This window comes from Ylistrum balloti, unplaced genomic scaffold, assembly GCF_031769215.1.
Source record: "Ylistrum balloti isolate Yb309-2 unplaced genomic scaffold, AGI_CSIRO_Ybal_v1 Utg370754, whole genome shotgun sequence".
NCBI classification, from domain to species: Eukaryota; Metazoa; Mollusca; class Bivalvia; order Pectinida; family Pectinidae; genus Ylistrum; species Ylistrum balloti.
The window spans coordinates 825,572-845,646 of NW_026782443.1; the positions used below are offsets into that span (position 1 = coordinate 825,572).

The 20,075-nt window shown below is 34.3% G+C and overlaps 1 protein-coding gene across 3 annotated transcripts in view; it reads left to right on the forward strand.

Moving 5' to 3' along the window:
• The window catches only part of LOC132558073 (cGMP-specific 3',5'-cyclic phosphodiesterase-like), a 70,264-nt gene that overhangs the window by 47,360 nt on the left and 2,829 nt on the right, over positions 1-20,075 (forward strand). For 2 of the 3 annotated variants that reach the window (XM_060222597.1, XM_060222596.1), the window contains exons 8-19: positions 259-373; positions 829-972; positions 3,673-3,816; positions 4,736-4,882; positions 5,389-5,496; positions 6,025-6,134; positions 6,784-6,871; positions 7,085-7,185; positions 7,658-7,735; positions 8,259-8,397; positions 8,727-8,810; positions 14,936-15,062. In XM_060222597.1, coding sequence (XP_060078580.1) covers positions 259-373; positions 829-972; positions 3,673-3,816; positions 4,736-4,882; positions 5,389-5,496; positions 6,025-6,134; positions 6,784-6,871; positions 7,085-7,185; positions 7,658-7,735; positions 8,259-8,397; positions 8,727-8,810; positions 14,936-15,062 — 1,385 coding nt within the window. The remainder of the gene's footprint in view (positions 1-258; positions 374-828; positions 973-3,672; positions 3,817-4,735; positions 4,883-5,388; positions 5,497-6,024; positions 6,135-6,783; positions 6,872-7,084; positions 7,186-7,657; positions 7,736-8,258; positions 8,398-8,726; positions 8,811-14,935; positions 15,063-20,075) is intronic. The other variant, XM_060222599.1, reaches the window with a different exon arrangement.

Below are 20,075 nucleotides of genomic sequence, written 5' to 3' on the forward strand. Positions count from 1 at the left end.
TTGTGTGAATCTTGGCGGTTGTACAAGGTGCGAAACAGAGGAAGACCTGTTTGGAGGGGGGTTAAAACAAATGTATCACCCCGTTCCATCCAAGGTCTCTGCCTGCCTCATCCCGTATTGGAAGAGTAGGTCTCAAACAACACAGGTGCGAGCCCTCACCTCCATGAGTTTTGTCCACTTGGTCCTAAAGTTGGATTCATGAATTGAATGCCCTCAAAAGATTTTATATACATTTGTTTTAATTTTTCTTTTGTGCAGTGTTGCCAGTTTAGCTAAATCTAGAAATGCTGAGATTGCACGCCATGTTGTTGTGAAGGGAATGCCACTCAACATTGATGATATGGATGAGACTACAACCTTTGGGAATGGCCCGGTAAACTTTCAATAAAAGGCCTATCACTGAATGTATTGAATTGTCAATGATTAATTAGGCCCATATTATGAAATATCAATTAAACGATGAATTCTTGTTAGTTATGAAAATTAAATATACATGTATAATTCTTGATGCTAACTTACAAACATTGAACCTTGGATCCTTGAATTGAATTGTTCAGTAAAGACAAAGATATATTCAAGATTTGTTTAGGAAATATTGATGGGAATGTTGCCATATATGATAAACTATTGATTGGGTGTGGACTTACCATTATAATCTAGTTTATGGTCAGCAGATGAATTAATGATGTAACTAAGTTTGTCTGGATGGTGAAACCACAAACAAGTTTCAAAACATGAGAAAAAATCTGAAGAAAAGTGGAATCCATTATGATTTGATTTCATTATATTCAAGCATTCACAGATTGATCTTGTTTTGTTTGACTATAGCACATTGATGAGGATGGATTCAGGAGTAAAAGCATGCTGTGCATGCCAATTTACAACAGTGACAAAAAAATCATTGGAGTGACACAACTGATCAACAAATTGAATGGTCAAGCCTTTGTTGAGAGTGATGCCAATATCATTGAGGTATATAGATATGCAAAAGTCTACCTAGCTCTAGCTGTATCAATATTTCATATAATGTTATCAAAGAATGTTGTGACCATATCAAATATTGAATCAGAATAAGCCACTCAATATGTAAAGGCACTTTTCATTTCAATAATAATTACCATAACTTTAGTATGCAAATATGGTATCTACACCCATCTTTGTCTCGCAGACAAGTGCAGAGGTGTTCAGCTGAGTGCCTTGAGTTCCTCTCTCATATTTCTGTAGTTTCACTATCTGAGTATTATTTATTACCCAGTTTGATTTTGTTTACCCATCTCCCATTTATATTGTCGTTCATGACTTAGTTTTATGTTTATTTGTGCCAATTTTTTTACCGTTTTTCACGTGTTTTGCCATTTTGGTTACTTGAAGTCTTTTATTTTTGTTCTGCTTTGTCGGCTGTTTAAGCGCCTTGAGCAAGGGGTGGTCCCACCTGTCCAGATAGGGATTGGGATTTCCTGCCGCTGGCCAGTGATCCATTCAGTGATCCCAGCACGCCAGGTAGTGTTGTTGGTGAAAGTCACCTTGGTGCCGGGCCTGTACTTTCGAGTGCAGGTGCCGGGGCCACAGAAATACTTTCAGGGTTGCGTCAGTGCGGGGCCTGTTTTCCCACCCTCTCAGGTTCCTGGTTCTGGGTCTTTCCTGTCCAGTCCAGAGTTCCCTGTGCAGGGGTACCCAGAGGATTTCCCCCAAGGGGCTGGGTTTGCAGGCCAGGTGTCCAGTTTCCTATCTCTGTTTCGTCCGGGCTCTGGGTATACGGGTGCCTCTGACCAAGCCTGTCCCCTCTATGATCCTGTTCACAGATGCTTTCATGATAGGATGGGGACACCAGGTCTCACATCATGTGTGCTCTCACCATCTGCATTCTTTTTCTCTTTCACTGCCAGGATATGCAGTTGACCATCACAGTCAAGTATCTTTCTGGCAGGCTGAACCATTTGGCAGGCACTCTCTCCAGGTGCTGTCAGCCATCATTTACGGAATGGCACCTTGATTTTCCAGGGAATTTGTCAGGTTCGGGACAGACCTCTTATAGACCTGTTTGCCACTTCCCTGAACAACCAGCTGCCAACCCTCGTCTCTCTGGTCCCAGATCTAAAGGCTTGGGCTGTGGACACCATATCACTGGACTGGGATGGGATGTATGCATATGCATTCTCTCCCTTCAACCTGGTGGGCAGGGTGCTACAGAAGTTCCAGGAGTATCACTGCTTCTTACTTCTGATAGCCCCTCTGTTGCCGAGGCAACCTTGGTTTCTTGAGCTCTTGTCGTTTCTGGTGGAGGAGACTCTGGCTCTCCCCACCAGACCGTATCTCCTTTGCCAGCCTCAATCCAGGACGACACACTCTCGACCAGAGATCCTCCACCTTCACGCGTGGAGGCTACCAGTCACAATGGAAGATCTTCTGTGATTAGTGTATCAGCAGGGATGTTGATATGTTGGAAGCCTCTGTGCAGTTGATTGTGGACTTCCTACTCTCATTATTTAGGGACCGCAATCTGGCCCCTGTTGGTTATCATACTCCCATTGCCAGTGTCCTTGCTTTTAACGACAGGAAAGAAATAGGCTTGTCCTCCTCTCTTTCTGCCCTAATCAGAGGCTTCGCTCTGGATAGACCCAAAGTTCGGCAGCTACCTCACAGTGGAATCAGGCCTTGGTGCTAGATTCCTTGACTTGGGCTCCTTATGAGCTTTTGGAGTCTGTCTGGAGTGAAGTCCCATCTTGTCGCTTCCTTCTTGCCTATGATGGTCCAGAGGCTCCTAACTGATCCTTCCTTCTTAGCAAAGAATCAGTTCCCAGTGTTCTCGCCCGATCCCATTTGGATCCCAGCTTGGACTAGCCCAGAGGAGTGAGATAGACTGCTTTGTCTTTGTCGAGCTCTTAGATTTTTGAATATTTTGTTTTTTGTGATACAAAGATGGGTGTAGGTACCATTTTTGCATACTAAAGTTATGGTAAGTATCACCTCATGAAAATTGGTTTTACATGAATAAGCCACAAGTCAAAGAGTTTATGTTAGTGATCAATAATATAAGTTGAGAAATTAGCAGTTTTTCAGCCCTTAAGTCAAAAAAAGAACTTTATAGTGTTTAAGTGTTTTCTCAAACTAGACACTTCCTGAATAAAACAGTACAAATCATGAACTCATGTATTGGTATTTGTTGACGTCAAATTTTATGTAAGTCAGTCTTATCATTGCTCAAAAGGGCTTATGGCTGATGAACTCTGTATTTGAACTGGATTAATTATCTCTAAATTTTGGATTACAAACCACTTTTCTCTGCTCAGATGGGCTTTAATGGGATTTAAGTTGTTGTGTATATTTTAAGCTTATCCGAAAGCTTCCTTACCTTAAAGTATGTTTTTATTTACACACAAATGCTTGAAGGGATATTTTGTAGATCAAGATATTTTTCTGTAGGTTGAAAGTTCACAGGCCATACTGCAGAATGTTCCAGGTAACCAGCTATTCAACGTTTATTTCATATGCACTTTGTTGGTTCGGTAGATTTTTTTAACCACTTTGAATTTCCACACATAAAACTCTCGCTTTGTACCAGCTAGACAACACTATCTTTGCATTAATTTTTCAGGATATGTTTACTTTTTCCGTTACTGAAATTTTCTGAAAATCTTTTTTTTTTTTTTTTTTTTTTTATTTTGTATTCAGGCTTTCTCTATATTTACTGGCTTGGGGATCCACAATTGTCAGATGTATGAGAATGCTTGTAAGCTGATGGCAAAACAGAGTGTAGCTCTTGAAGTCTTGTCTTATCATGCAACAGCTCAGACTTCAGAAATAGAAGAATTGTTGGTAAGTTTCAAATAGTGACCAAAGCTTCAAGGAATTAAATATTTCATATCCCTATCTCATGTTGTACTTTCTTAAATAAGAAAAAAATGAGTTTAAAAAGTATCAGAATTATACATTAGTATCTTTTTATCTGATAGTTACATGTTTATTTTTTTGTGCAGTGTCATGCATACCTTACACATATGTGTTGAAAGGCGAAGATAATCCTTGGTGTTTAGGATGTGATGAGCCTATCACCGTTAAACATTTTTTATTGGACTGCATTGACCTTTTGTCTACTGAAGAATGTTTTTATCGTCAAATTGCAAGTCTAAAAAAAAACTTTTCGAAACTGTTGAGATTTGTAAAATTCTAGGATACCTGAAAGATGTTGGTCTATACAATAGACTAAGACGTACCATTTTAATCTTTTGTGTTGATATACCCATTTAAGATTTTAACATTTGTCTTTTACCTTTTGGTTTGTTTAATGTTATTTCCTTTTGGATCGCTGTGTGTTTTACCGTATGATGGCCCTAATGACCTTTTATGGGTAGACGTTGACAGGCCGTTAAGAATGTCATAATAATAATAACAATAATAATAATAAAAATTTGCAGGGGCAACTGATTTTTTTTTTTTTTTTTTTTCTGTTTTTCTCTTTTTGGGCAATTTGACAGTTTTATAGCTTTATGATTTTGAATCCATTGCTCAATAGAGAATAAATCTGTTTTTTTACAACTTGACTTATATCTGTAATTGTCTAGAAAGCTTGCAACAATACTTCTCTACATGATGTCAGAATTCTAACATATGATACACTTTTAAGCTAATATCAACCAAATATTTGTGTGTAAAAATGTTCAGATATCAAGTGTACCAGATAAAAGTGTTAATGAGCCCACAACCAAATTGTTCCACTTGTTTTTTGTCTTTCAAGGCATGTGATATTCCTGCTGCAGAAAAGATCAATCTGTATTCCTTTGACTTTAATGATATACCCATGCGTGAAGATGATACAGTGAAAGCTGTGGTGTGTATGTTCCAAGAAGCTGACCTTTTCAACAAGTTCCGGATACCTTATGATGTAAGTAAACATTTCCTATCAACATGTGCTTAACATCATCAAACAGTGGAATATTGTGTCAGGGGCCTTTTTTTGATACGTTTTATGGTTACAAGATTAATTACAGGTGGGTTTAATTCCCTCTTATTTGTGGTTGTACACTTCCATAAAACATTCCTTTTATAAATTGAACCGGGGAATACTTTGTTATTGTTTATAGGTTCTCCTTGACATTTTGAAAAGAAAACTTTGTGGATTTAAAGAAAACAAATTGATTCAAAAATAAAATTAATTCTCCTATGAACAAATCTATTAGTTCTGCCTCCACAAACACAAAGCCATGACGATTGATAAAGAATATTCTCTATTTTGTTACATTTTATGCTCTAAACGCTGAATTTACTTACAAATGCTGAGCATCATTGAAATTTCAGATAAAATTCATGACTCTGAAAATTGATGCAGGTTTCGTTTGATTGCTGGTGAAGTTTTCTGAAGTTGATGTTAATTTTGTTTTATAACTTCAGGTACTTTGTCGTTGGGCGACCAGCGTTAAGAAGAATTACAGACCAGTGACTTACCACAACTGGAGACATGCATTCAATGTTGCTCAGACAATGTTTACCATGCTTTATGTAAGTTTGAATGTTTCACCATTATTCTGTGTTGAAATGAAAGGATGACCAGATGTTATCGAATGGATGATGATTCTGATTTATGATAAGATTGGATATGTATGTTTATGTGATATGTATATAGTGTAACATCGTGTTTGTTAAATTCATCTTAAAGCTTTTTGGTATGTCATTTATGGAAGCTCTCAACATACCTTTGTTAACGATGAAGTCACAGAAGTGTCACATATTTGTCTTAAAGACATGTTATCAATAGTCTTTCTGGAAGAACTTTTCTGATAGCTCACAAAAATGTTTCCAGTTGTTGTTTGTGTTGAAAATAAACATCTCACTCAAAATATATCTACTTTTGTAAACCAGTTTTGTAAACTGTTGAGTCTAGTTATAAATATAATGAAGTATTTATCACTTCAGTCATCTTCCCAAACAAATGTTAAGGTACAAAAATGACAGACATGTTCAGTTTGTAATGTTATTTACATGCATGTTAGAATTTATATGTTGACATGATGGTTTTGATACCAACAGACTGGAGGATTAAAGCCCATGTTTAAAGACATAGAAATATTGACATTACTGGTAGGTTGCCTGTGTCACGATTTGGACCACAGAGGAACAAACAATGCTTTCCAAGTCAAGTAAGTTGTTTCAATGTCATAAAAATATTCCTCAATTGAATTTTAAACACATTTTGTTTTAGATCTAAATTCAATTTGTTCACTTGTCAGTTCTTAAAGGAATTTGACCCATGTTATTGCTTTTCTGAAACATTCTTACCCATGGTAGAGAGACTCCTCTGGACTAATCACAAGGTTAATGTGATATTGGTTATGAGGCCCCACTCTGAGGATACACATAGGTACAATCAGAAGGTTACAGATTAAAATCAGGTATTATTATTGTCAATGGACATATGAACAGGAGAATGAATAAAAAGGCAGTGGACTTACTGCAGCAATAAAGACAGACAAGTCTACAGCAAAAGAGACTGACAAGTTCTTGTCACTGTATATAGAATGGCTTTATTACATTCTATCAGTGACTTAGAAATTTTTACTGGATCCTAGTGAACCCTTTCTAATTATCTTGCCCAGAGGACCAACATGACTCTAAAGTCAGATGGTCAGTTTATTACAGGATATTGGGAAACAGCATTTGTTGGTAGTCCTACTGAAGTATATTTACATATACATATATAATACTAGGTATACATAATTTGACTTTCTTATTTCTGGATAAAGGTGTTTTAATTGGTACAATACTGAAAATATTGCTTGTTATTTCTAGGGTTGTCTCCCCTTTGGCCATGCTGTACAGTACGTCAGTGATGGAACATCATCATTTTGATCACTGTATTATGATTCTCAACAGTGAGGTAAGTAGGAGATAAAATCATCCAAAATTTAGTTGAATTTTTTATATATTTTATATATTGCTTACTTTTAAAGATATAAATGCTTGTGTCTTTTCATGTTGAGGCTAAGATGTTTTAGAATGGTGTGTGCAGATTAGAGACTTAAGCAAAACAAAATAGGGTGAAATGAGGCCAAAACTATCATAGAATCATTACCAGTTTGTTCTGTTGTAGGGAAACAACATCTTCCAGTCTTTATCTTCAGAAGAATACAGAACTGTAATCAAGATGTTGGAGCATGCCATTCTCTCCACTGATCTCGCTCTCTACTTCAAGTAATGTCTGACAACTGGTCAAGCTTCATCAATCAATTATCGCTAAGATTTTCTGTATTTTGAAGATTTTTATTGAAAATAAGAAGTGTCTTCAGCTTGGCGTTAGAGGATATGGACAGTCAATCTGATACATTGTTGACTGCAGTATAATTTTGTAACGTACGGCCAATGAAAGTTTTTAAAGTACAAGCTTCAGCAAATCAACCTTTATCAAGAGACTACAAGGTAGTACAGTTTATGCTTTCTTTTAGATGGATATTGATTTATCTGTGCCATCATGATGTTTTGAATACCTTGTAGAAGTGAGTTTTTCCCTGTATGGACCCCCTTATTTTGTAGTTTCTTTGCACCAAATTAATTTTAAAACATTACTATAATATCTGGTACAGTACAGCATTGGCTTTATGAATGGATTTAAGGGTTAAGATATCATCTAGTTAATTATTTGTGATAACTTGTATTCTATTTCCAGGAAAAGGGGAGACTTTAAATCTTTAATAGACAATGGAGAGACAACATTTGACACAGAACAGAATAAGGAGTTACTGAGGTATAACCATTAACAGTTATGTGCAAAAGTATAAAAACAAAGCATGAAATTTACACTGGAAATATTTCAGAATTATTCAGTCTGTTTGATATAGTACAATTTTGATATATGAGTTTATCATATGAGTGCCTTGTTATATATCCCGGGTGATATTTCTGTATATTACACATAAAATGTAGGTGATTGTGACGTCAAACTCACACATTCACAGACTGCATTGTGATGTAACTTTATAGGTTATATATATAGAGCTAGCAAAACTAAAGTTCATTCAGAAATGTCTGTTTTCTACCATATTTGCTTGAAAAATTGATCATGTGATAAAAAGGATAATACATGAATTTCTGTTTGATATGTGAGTAACTTGTCACAAATTTTTATCTTAGCTTGCTTTTGATGATTTTTGGACTCGATTTTGAAGTCCACATATCAAAAGGAAACTCATACAAGATTCTATATAATGATTTAGCACTAGAATTTACTCTTATGTATTCTATTATCTTATATGACTTCTGATTAACAGAGCAATGATGATGACAGCCTGTGATGTGGCTGCTATCACAAAACCATGGGAAATTCAGAAAGAGGTGGCACAGCTTGTGGCCAATGAATTCTTTGAACAGGGAGATATTGAGAAAGACAAATTGGGTGAAAAACCAATTGTAAGTTTCATTTTATATGAATTGTTGTTGAAAATATTGAAATAGAGTTATTTTACAGGTTATTTTTAATTTTTTTACAAAACACAATTTTTAGGCAGTCCAGATGACTTACAGGAAATGTATAAATTAATTGCTATAACTTTTCTTATATTTTTTAAACTTGAAGTTTGATTTGATCATATATAAATTATTGAGAATTGATATTGGAAATATGCCTATAATTTGAATTTCTTTACAGTTTTTGAAATTCTGATTAATTGATTATTAATGATGTGTATATTCTTTAGTTTTGTTCATGATTTGATAGTGTAATGTTTTAATCTCACCAGGCAATGATGGACAGAGAGAAGGTGGACGAGTTGCCTAAAATGCAAGTTGGCTTCATTGATGCCATCTGTATTCCTGTTTACAAAGTATGTACACTGTATTGACTTTATTATTGTTTATTTTTGAAAAGATAATGATTTCTCTATCCAGTGTAATTACCTACTTCATAATTTTGACAACGATGAATGCAGTAATGCCAAAACAGTTTACTGTTCTGACCCTGCTTCAGCATATCTATATAGGCACTTGTTGGAAATTTGTTCAGGTCAGCTGATTAGTGTTGTACAAATGAAAAATGAGACCATCTTATTGACCAAACACTTTTGAAGTTAAAGAAAACTTCCTTTTGATTTTTGTGTTTGTTTTTTTTCTTCTCTCTTAATTTTTAAGATTGTTCAATCTTTGGATATTAAGTAAAGATAGTTATGGTTTAACAAGGGGTAATAAAAAAGACATACACACAAGGTATGGATTTAAAGTTGTACTAAAATTTGCTAGGCTGATCATCATTTGTATATATCAAACTAATATGTCTGTAGATGTATACCACCTTGTCAAATGTTGGAAAAGCTTATTCTAGTTGAATGGTGTAAGGATTCAAAAATTTTAAGTGAAATATCAGTGTAAGGTTGTAGAGAAATGTGTTTGATGATCACTATCATTGCAGCATAAAATGATTTCCAGGCAAGGTCTATAACAAAGTGATCTACATATTTTTTGTGATGAATACATTACGGTATATATTAAACTTTTAACTTTTGATTTTGCCAAATCCAGATTATATACCTATGTATACATGTGTACATAAACAGTGAAAGGTATTTGACCATATAGAACTGTAAACTATGAAATGAAGTGGCATAGATATTGTCTTACAATGATTGTATATGACCAATTCTAGAACTGATATCAATCCTCTGAACTAATCCTGTGTTTGGTATTGTGGTTAAGATGTTTTCAGAATTGTGGGGTGGTTTACGACCCATGTACAATGGATGTGTATACAATCGGAATCAGTGGCAGGATTTGGCTGACAAGCAGAATGCACTAGCCTCACCTTCTAAAGTCACCTCTACAGGTCTCCTTGTCATTATTTTTTTATTATTTTCTGTCAGATTCTCCAAGCTTGATTATCTCTACAGAAGCATGTATGTTGGCTGTTCATTATATGGTGCTTTTTCCACTATCAAGTGATCCTGAATATTGTCTCGAGAATCATCTTTTTCACCAGCTTTGTAATTTGAAAATTTCTTGTCATCTTGTACACATTTGTATTGTAGCATGGGAACTTGGCATTCTGGCATGCAGTTTGAGTATCTAGACCTTATTCTGTGAATGACATTTCTTCTATCAGAGCATTGGTCTTATCATTCTGGACATGATCTTTTCCCTATATATAAAAAGGCTTTCAACTTGATTTTTATGGACAAAAAAGTCAGAAGATTTGAAGTGTTGATATTGTTTACCAGCCATATATACATATAATACCATTTTTGGGCCAAAATGATAGAGAATATAAGAAAATATAACATTGAAACTTACTTGGATTGACCAAGATTTACATGGCAGGTGTCAGAAACTTACTCAGGAACACCTGGTCTTATTATCTTTTTACAATTATTTTACTCACATGGACAGGAGACCGTTATCTAACTCGCATAAAAAGGAAAAAAATATCTTACTTACATAGATAGGAGACAATTTTCTTACTCGTATAGATAAGAGAGATTTATCTTACACACATAGATAAGAGACAATTATCTTACACACATAGATAGGAGACAATTATCTTACACACATAGATAGGAGACAATTATCTTACACACATAGATAGGAGACAATTATCTTACACACATAGATAGGAGACAATTATCTTACACACATAGATAGGCGACAATTATCTTACAAACATAGATAGGAGACAATTATCTTACACACATAGATAGGAGACAATTATCTTACACACATAGATAGGAGACAATTATCTTACACACATAGATAGGAGACAATTATCTTACACACATAGATAGGCGACAATTATCTTACACACATAGACAATTATCTTACACACATAGATAGGCGACAATTATCTTACTGACATAGATAGGAGACAATTATCTTACACACATAGATAGGAGACAATTATCTTACACACATAGATAGGCGACAATTATCTTACACACATAGATAGGAGACAATTATCTTACACACATAGATAGGCGACAATTATCTTACACACATAGATAGGAGACAATTATCTTACACACATAGATAGGCGACAATTATCTTACACACATAGATAGGCGACAATTATCTTACACACATAGATAGGAGACAATTATCTTACACACATAGATAGGCGACAATTATCTTACACACATAGATAGGCGACAATTATCTTACACACATAGATAGGCGACAATTATCTTACACACATAGATAGGAGACAATTATCTTACACACATAGATAGGCGACAATTATCTTACACACATAGATAGGCGACAATTATCTTACACACATAGATAGGAGACAATTATCTTACACACATAGATAAGAGACAATTATCTTACTGACATAGATAGGAGACAATTATCTTACACACATAGATAGGCGACAATTATCTTACACACATAGATAGGAGACAATTATCTTACACACATAGATAGGAGACAATTATCTTACACACATAGATAAGAGACAATTATCTTACTGACATAGATAGGAGACAATTATCTTACACACATAGATAGGAGACAATTATCTTACACACATAGATAAGAGACAATTATCTTACACACATAGATAAGAGACAATTATCTTACACACATATAGGAGACAATTATCTTACACACATAGATAAGAGACAATTATCTTACACACATAGATAGGAGACAATTATCTTACACACATAGATAGGAGACAATTATCTTACACACATAGATAGGAGACAATTATCTTACACACATAGATAGGAGACAATTATCTTACACACATAGATAGGAGACAATTATCTTACACACATAGATAGGCGACAATTATCTTACTGACATAGATAAGAGACAATTATCTTACACGCATGTCAAAATAAATTGATATTAATACATAGCTGCTCAGTTGTGAATTCCTATTAATATCATATATGTTATTTAGTAGTCTTATGTACCTGCATTGTCTGTAAGCCACAATCCTGATAGGCATACACAGAAACGAGAGGATGATAGAGTAGGAAGTGAGAGTCAGGACGCTGGTTTATCAATGTAAAGTTACATTTGCTATATACCAGAACACTGAAGGATCACAAAGCCTCTGAAATCTTTACCTCCACCAAAGCCACCTTTGACCTGTTTTTAAAATCCTGCTTTCAGTTTTTCACAGTAATCAAAACTCATTATGTCTGGATTTCTAACATTGCTTTTTAAATATTTTCTTTCTTGGAGCATTCTTTGCTTGTTGGCCATGTCATTTGTGTAATTTTCTTGGAATGCAGTAGCATAAGGACTACCCTGACTGTTAGTGAAAGTATTACTGGGATTTTCTGTTTATTGTTACTTAACAATATGCACTTACTGTCTGTAAGTAGGCATATTCCTCAAATATTATAGGGATGCCATTTCTTCAATTTGATTTCTTTGATATAAACTTAAGGATGTATTCCTATGAGAATTCCAGTTTTAAACTTTTTTCCGGTACAGGCGTCAGAATAATGTAAACCGCAAATAATTCTTGTTTTCATGGCAACCTTTTTCAAAGTAAAAATTCATCTCTCATTACAAGATAAAATTACATGATACTGGGATGTTAAGAAAAAATAAAAGATATTTTAATGTTCCAAGATGACTTAATTCCTTTATTTGAACATCTTCTAGCATTTAACTTTTTTAAAAAAAATTATGTTTGGAAAGAGAAAATTTTAGGACACATTTCTTGATTAAAAAAGAGGGGGTCTGCTTTATTTTTCGCAATTTTACCCAAATAGCCAGCTTTTTCAGAGATCAAGAAACAAGCTGAAATATTTTTTTTTGGGACCTGAAAATCTGGAAAAATGGATCTCCAAGTTGGAATTAAGATATTTTGAAGTGATGATATGTGGTGATAATTCATGCAGAATTCAGCTGAAATACACCCTAGATTTACGGAGATATACTCAAGAGACTACCTTGCACCCAGAAAACGTTGAAATTGTTCAAAGTTTTAACCAAATCATGCCATCAAAAAGTAGTCAATAGATGAAATTTATTCAAAATGTCATGAAAATAGGCATGTCTAAGTACACCTACAGATAACAAAGTGTATAAGAACACTTAAGTACTAGATATTATTTTGGAATTCATTTTATATTTAATCACTTACACTTCCTTAAGGATACTTAAGGCTTTGTAACCATGGCCTTTTATCTTCTCTACTTTTTAAACAGACTTGGTGACTGGGTGTTATTACAATTCTCAAAAGTATTTCCATTATGTAATGTTGGTACTGGAGTAATGATGCAGCACCACCCCACCACCACCTGTAGTGTGACATTAACAGGAACACATGATGTCAAATATGACATTGAGTAAGACAAATGTAAATTGTGATATTGAGAGGATCGTGTATTGTAAGATGTGACATTAAGTGGAACTTAGTTCACTGTAAGAAATTATTTTTGTGTGATAAGCAATGTTTTTATCATAGAAAATTGTATACAGGTGACAATATTTGGAGAGTGAAAAGTACAAAAAACATATGGTGAAAATTTTTGGATTGAGTCTTGTTAGTACACTACAATCCCTAATCTATCAACATGCAAGATGGCAAGATATATCAGGTGCCACATCAATCCTGAACATCAAGGTCATAGCAAGAGTATAAAGGGTCTTATATTTGTTCAGGTCAAGTTAAGTTAGGAATTTTCATTGCTGGATCAGTTGGTGATCATCACTGAGAATTTGCTGTTATATCACCTAAATTTGAGGCCACCTCTCTAAATTTTTTCACTTATTTTATTAAAAGTAGGTTAGCCTTATGACCTTGACATAGTTCAGTGTTGTGATTTTTTTTTAACCTGTCGATTATTTTGTAAATGGAAAATAGATGTGAGGTTTTAAATCACTGACTATGATGCCATTGCCTGAATTGTATATCTTGAGTTTACTTTTCACTTTTCATTTTGGCATGTCTGGCTGGGTTGTCTCTAAAGACATTTTTAGATTTACTTTATCAGGCTTTCCTAAAATATGATTTTTAGTCATAAGAAGATTTAGTTTTTGGTGATGGTATGGTAGTGATCTGTGTGATTAATGTGATTTTATTAATAGAGAATGATTGTGTGTTTTATTTTACAAATCATAAGGGAGCATGGTCATTCTGTATTAGGATTTATACATTGATGTGGAATAAACATGTATATTTTCCCTTCTCCTTCACATAAACAAAAACTATCATGTTCGTCCTGTCTCTCTGTCAATCTATCACTCCTGTCATCTCTCTAGCTGTCAGTTTTCATTGGACATCCTCTTTAAAAAATAATGTGCAATGAGTATCAGTCGAAGGGTTTTGTTATGAAAAAACAAAAATTCACCCAGTAAATGCTCTTTGTCATCACTTTGAGCAAAAGAAAGTAAATTGCTGTCTCAAATTTATCATTGTAGTGTATTATGATCGGTATACATGTATCAAATAAGCTTATTGTATACATGTGATGTATTACATGCATATCAAAATGATACATTTTAACTATAGATAATCTGTTCACAGAAACTCTCTGTAGTCTCACTTTGAAGACCAGTCTGGGCTCTTGATGACAATACAATGTATTGTTATTATGGCTGGTTCTAAAACCTATTTAAAATTGTTATCTCTGGGTTGTTATAAAATGATAAAAATAACGTCATCTGTGTTAATTTGATGGGAATACAACCAAATCTTCAGTACGTCCTTGGACTTCATGAATATCCATGGTCTTAACAATCTGTTATTGACTTCTGTACATATGTGTTTGTTAAAACATCAATTTTAAGAGGTGGTTCGTTATTATGATATATAGAGAACATAACAGGGACTCTGAAGTCAGAGACAAGTCCTTTTGCTTTGATTGTTTTTATGACAAATCTTCTATTCATGGTAAGTTCTGTTAATCTTACAGAAATAGTAAGATGACATCTTTTTGTGTTCTTTTTCAATTTTGTCCCTTTTTAGTTATTGTTTGTAAATGTGTAAAACTCCTTACAGATGTTTGCGGAGATGAATAAGAAACTGGATCCACTGTACAAAGGTGTAATGAATAATAGAGACAACTGGCAGAAAATGGCTGATGAACATGAACGTAAGATGGCAGAAGGAAAGCAGGGAAATCATGGTTAGAGATCAGTTTCTGTTTTTCAATTCACATAAGACTGCTACATATGATATGAGCTAGTATAAATGGAAATCTACCAAGGCTGCAATGACTACTTGCTTTATTTATAATGTAGATTTTAAATTGGGAATCTTTTGCCCCTTAAAAGGATTGTTGTTCCATTGTGTGAATGATAATTCACCAGAAAGCTGAGGTAGATTTTCATGTGTGTGAAAAAAAATATGAAATGGATTTCTCTCAGATTATACCTTTGTAATGATGGCTCCAAAAAAATTTCAAAATCAGTTGTTTCCTACAAATGGAACTTTATTTTATTAGATTATTTTTGTTAGATGTTACTGTAATATCATGTATTTATGTGGTACTCTAATTCTGTGGGTTTTTTTTAAATAAACGGTTTCATTGACACCTGATTTGGTGGATGAATCTTAATGCTGATGAGATCTTCTAGTACGAAAATTTGTGTCAATGTTTTTATCATTTTGTAGACATTTCAATTCATGAATTAAAAGTAATCAAAAATTTAACGAAAATGAATTTGATGCCCACAAGAATTAATGATTTTGCTATCTTCTATCAATAACTTCAAGTCTTGTTTTGTTCTTTGTTGTATTCTGTTTTTGTGTTGTCCCTGAGTGTACATGTTGCTTCATGTACAGTTCTCATACCTAATATATTGACTGTAGCACATTGTGTTTGTAATGAAAAAGTCAGTGTTACATTTAAGTTATTGTAAACAGAAAATAATCCTAAATCATTCCAGAATTAGTGATTAGAAACTCAAATTACTTACATTCATAGATCTGTGTAATGATAATGATATTATTCTTCAATAAATTTCTTTATAAGAGTATATGTAATGTGATGGGCAGAATGATGATTATATGAGAAAATTTTCGCACATGTATTTGTTTTGAATTTTTCTACCGCATGAAAATGTAATTGAAACATTTTTCCTGTCTACTACAGCACTATGAAACAGAATTATCCTATGAAAGGTATTTTGTGCTGTGATGCCATATTTTCATTTCACTAATGAACCAATGTCACTGATGTCGTTTTAACTGGACACTCAATAGCCATTGATCCTCTCCTGGTATTCTGATGAAAAGATATATATAGAAACTATTAAACATGCACATGCACACATATTCCCTCACTAAAACATAAACAAGAAATCACATGCACACATATTCCCTCACTAAGACATAAACAAGAAATCACATGCACACATATTCCCTCACTAAGACATAAACAAGAAATCACATGCACTTTTGGGAAAAGCATCTGGAAAATTATAAAATATTTATGATTGTTTCGTTGTAATTTCTAAAAGGTGGCATTTCAGCAATGCTGATTTCCCATAGAGGTTGGTCGAAAGTTTTTTCACCCTTTGAGACCACCCACCAATACATTGCTTTGTGCCATCAAAATTGGTATCCTTGGCTTTACATTTAATCCAAATTAATCGATGATGTACTGTTTAATCAACTAAAACAGAAAATACTTAATTATTTTAACAAAATAGTTTGAAAAGTTAACAAAATACCAAAATACTAAAACAGTAAGTATATTACTGAAATTGTTGATTTTTTAAGCATTTTGTGAGAAAAACATCAAATTTTTGTAAACAAATGGCATTTTGAGTGTCTTCATTGTTCAGTCCATTCAAAATTATTAAGCATATAAATAGCTTAATCTCTTACTCTAAATGAGCCTGAAGATCGATACTTCACCATTTGTGCATAGTGTTGACTTTTGGCTTTGGCGTGTATCTCCCCAATAACTTGTTGAATGATATTGGACATAGGAGACCATCTTGTTACACTCCAAACCTTCATGTACACGTGTGCCTTTCCATATAACAATCCCTAGCATGCATACTTGTTATGCTGATATGTCCTAGAATGACTGAGCAATTTCAGGTTAATGACAGTAAAAAGGTCATATTTGAAAAACAACATGTATTCATACACCAACTGAAGAGTACATTGAAAAATGACTTGAGTAAACTTTGGTAGGTTCATTGAGTCCGGGTTTAGTGGAAATATGAATATTATTTCATATACCCCAATATCATCAATTGTTCTTTTGACATTATACATTTTTATACGCCCATCCAAAGAAGGAAGTATTATGGTATGGCGCTGTCTGTCCGTCCGTCATCCGTCGTAAACTTTTATTTGTCCAGAGATCTCCTACATTTTTCAGCCTAACTTTATGAAACTTGGTAGGCTTAATCACCATGATATGAAGTTGTGTTTTCCTGAATGGGGTTTTGATTTGGTGATCAAGAGTTATGGCCCTTTGTTTATTTCACTATAGAATTTTTCAGCCTAACTTTATGAAACTTTGTAGGCTTAATCACCATGATATGAAATTGTGTTTTCCTGAATGAGGTTTTGATTAGACGATTTGAATAAGAGTTATGCCCCTTTGTTTATTTCACTATAGAAATCTTGTCCGCAGATCTCCATTTTTCAGCCAATCTTCATGAAACTTGGTAGGCTTAATCACCATGATATGAAATCGTTTTTTCATGAACAGGGTTTTGATTAGACGTTTTGAACAAGAGTTATGCCCCTTTGCTGTTTTGGATATTCACAGGTGTATTTTGTTCCGCTTTGCGGTACTCTTGTTTACTAAGACAGAGACTTTAAACGTCTAACACAGTACCATTCTTACAATGAGAGGTAGATGTGTAGGTATGGGTTGTAAAATTATCTTTAGGAGAGACATTAAAATCAAGAAACCTGCTAAAAATATGAGATGTTTTAAAAGCAGATGGCAATAACTTAACTGATGATCAAGAGATTGGTATGTGTGCTAAGTAAGTTAAAATGTTGGTGTTGATGATGATTATGAAACATTCCACTATTATCCATAAAGGATCTACTGTATCGCCAGTCTTCCCAAGCAAAATGCACACTTTGTATAAAAAGTTTCAATTAAAACTCGACCATATTACCTAAGCACACAAAACACCAACTCATCTTTCATCACAAGTTGTGGTGTCCTTGGTCTTCACGTATTTGTTCACATCATCTCATTGGGAAATATCTTAAACTTTAAAATCGGCACTGATGAAAAAAAAAATGTTGACTTCCCAGCTACCATCTAGATCAAAGGAAATCATCAATGATATTTTACAGATATCACATATGTTATTAACGCGGGAGTCTTCTTTTACTCTGCGTTTCTCCTCTCCTGGAGCACAACACTATTCTCAGCAGCATTTCTTGGCCAGCGGGAGACTCATACTTGACGGTACATATATCTTTATTTTTAAGAGTTCTTTCCACAAGTTCCAGAGAATCTCCCACCATGGCCAGAAGAAGTGGAACTATTTGAAGTTCATGAGCATAGCCCTGCCTGATGGTTACATTCTGGACACATTAGGACTTTCTCCTGGGAGTGCTAATGATGCGAAGATTACAAATACCATCATTGATAGTCTCTCCTGGCTGGAGAAAGATGACAACGTCATTGTAAATCAAGGGTTTAGGGATGTTTTGCCAGATTTGGAATCACATGATTTGACATCAAATATTTGGTCTGATCTTATAGCTGTAAAAATGATGACCAACAAGCTACTCTTGATAGCTTCGTAACTAAATCCAGATGGGTAGTGGAGTCATATCATAGACAATTCAAGTAATGATTGTTTTTGAAAACACAGCTTGCCTCCAACTACTTCATTGATGCCATCGAGGCACTCATTAGAATAGTAGCAGCCTGTTTCAAGGGAATTTGAGGATCCATATATGTTAGAACACAAGAACGAGACCCAAAGGATACAGCGATGGCTGGCAAAATGATAGTGCCCCTTAGTGTTCACAGGTTAGCTCAGCATGTGAAAAATGAGACTGATCTTTCCAGAAGGTCCAAGTCACTATTTGTCAAACTAGATGCTACTGTGGATAATTGTGACTTTCCAAAGTTAGATATAGAATACCTTTGGATAATTTCATGTAGCACATACCAAATATCATTGGCAGCTGGCTACATAAGTTAGCACTTCAGTGATGATGGATAATACATATTTCAGTGTTTAATTCAATTGTCATCTACAAAAGGTATTATTATTAATCCATTTCCATTACTGTTAAATTCATATGCCAGTTGGCAGTTATGGAGTGATATTGCACAGTTGTTAAGGTATGTAGTGGAAATACCATGGAGTGGTAAATATTATATGATGTGAGATCCACTCTAGGCATAAGAGCAGTGTAAAAACGCACTATTTGGATCCAACTTGACAGCACTGATGCCATTAATCCAATAAAGGATTATTATTGCCAGTGTCCTACTGGACAGAGAACCATGGGAGTATGTGCCCATGTAGCTAATATCCTGTACTATTTAAGATACTATATGCATTCGGAAACCAGTAACACTTTGCGTCCAAAAGTCAAAAGGTTTAAGACAAACCTCAAGTAATGTAGACTTTGCTACCAACCGTCATCTTCAAGGCATCAGATATAGTCGACTTGGAAATTTAGAACTACATTACTGTACAATGTAGATTAACACTGACATGGCCAATCAGATCCTGGGAGGAAGAAGCCTTATTGGATTCCAATTAATGTGTAACCCAACTTAAATCTGTCATTTAGCATTCTTGTTATTATATTGATTCAGTAAGAACATTTAATTTTTTTGGTTACCAGGGAACATGACGGCCATTTTGAAAATTGAAATATCACTTTAGTGAGTTATTAGTGTGACAGTCCCTTTGTACTAATGAAACAAGTGTAAACATTTTTAGTTTACTTTAAAATACTTAAATCCAAAACAGATTATTTATACTGTTTGATGAGTTTTTTTAGCACATGATTATGAATGGACTCCAATAGGAAACTGTATTTTTTACCTTTAGAAAATTTGCCTAATATAAAAGAACATGTTCTTTCTTAAAATCGATCAGATTTTTATCTCCTGTTCCCAATGCGACTTCTTGCTTTGCATATGTGATATCTAATATGTTATTATCAGCATGTTCATGTTTAGTTT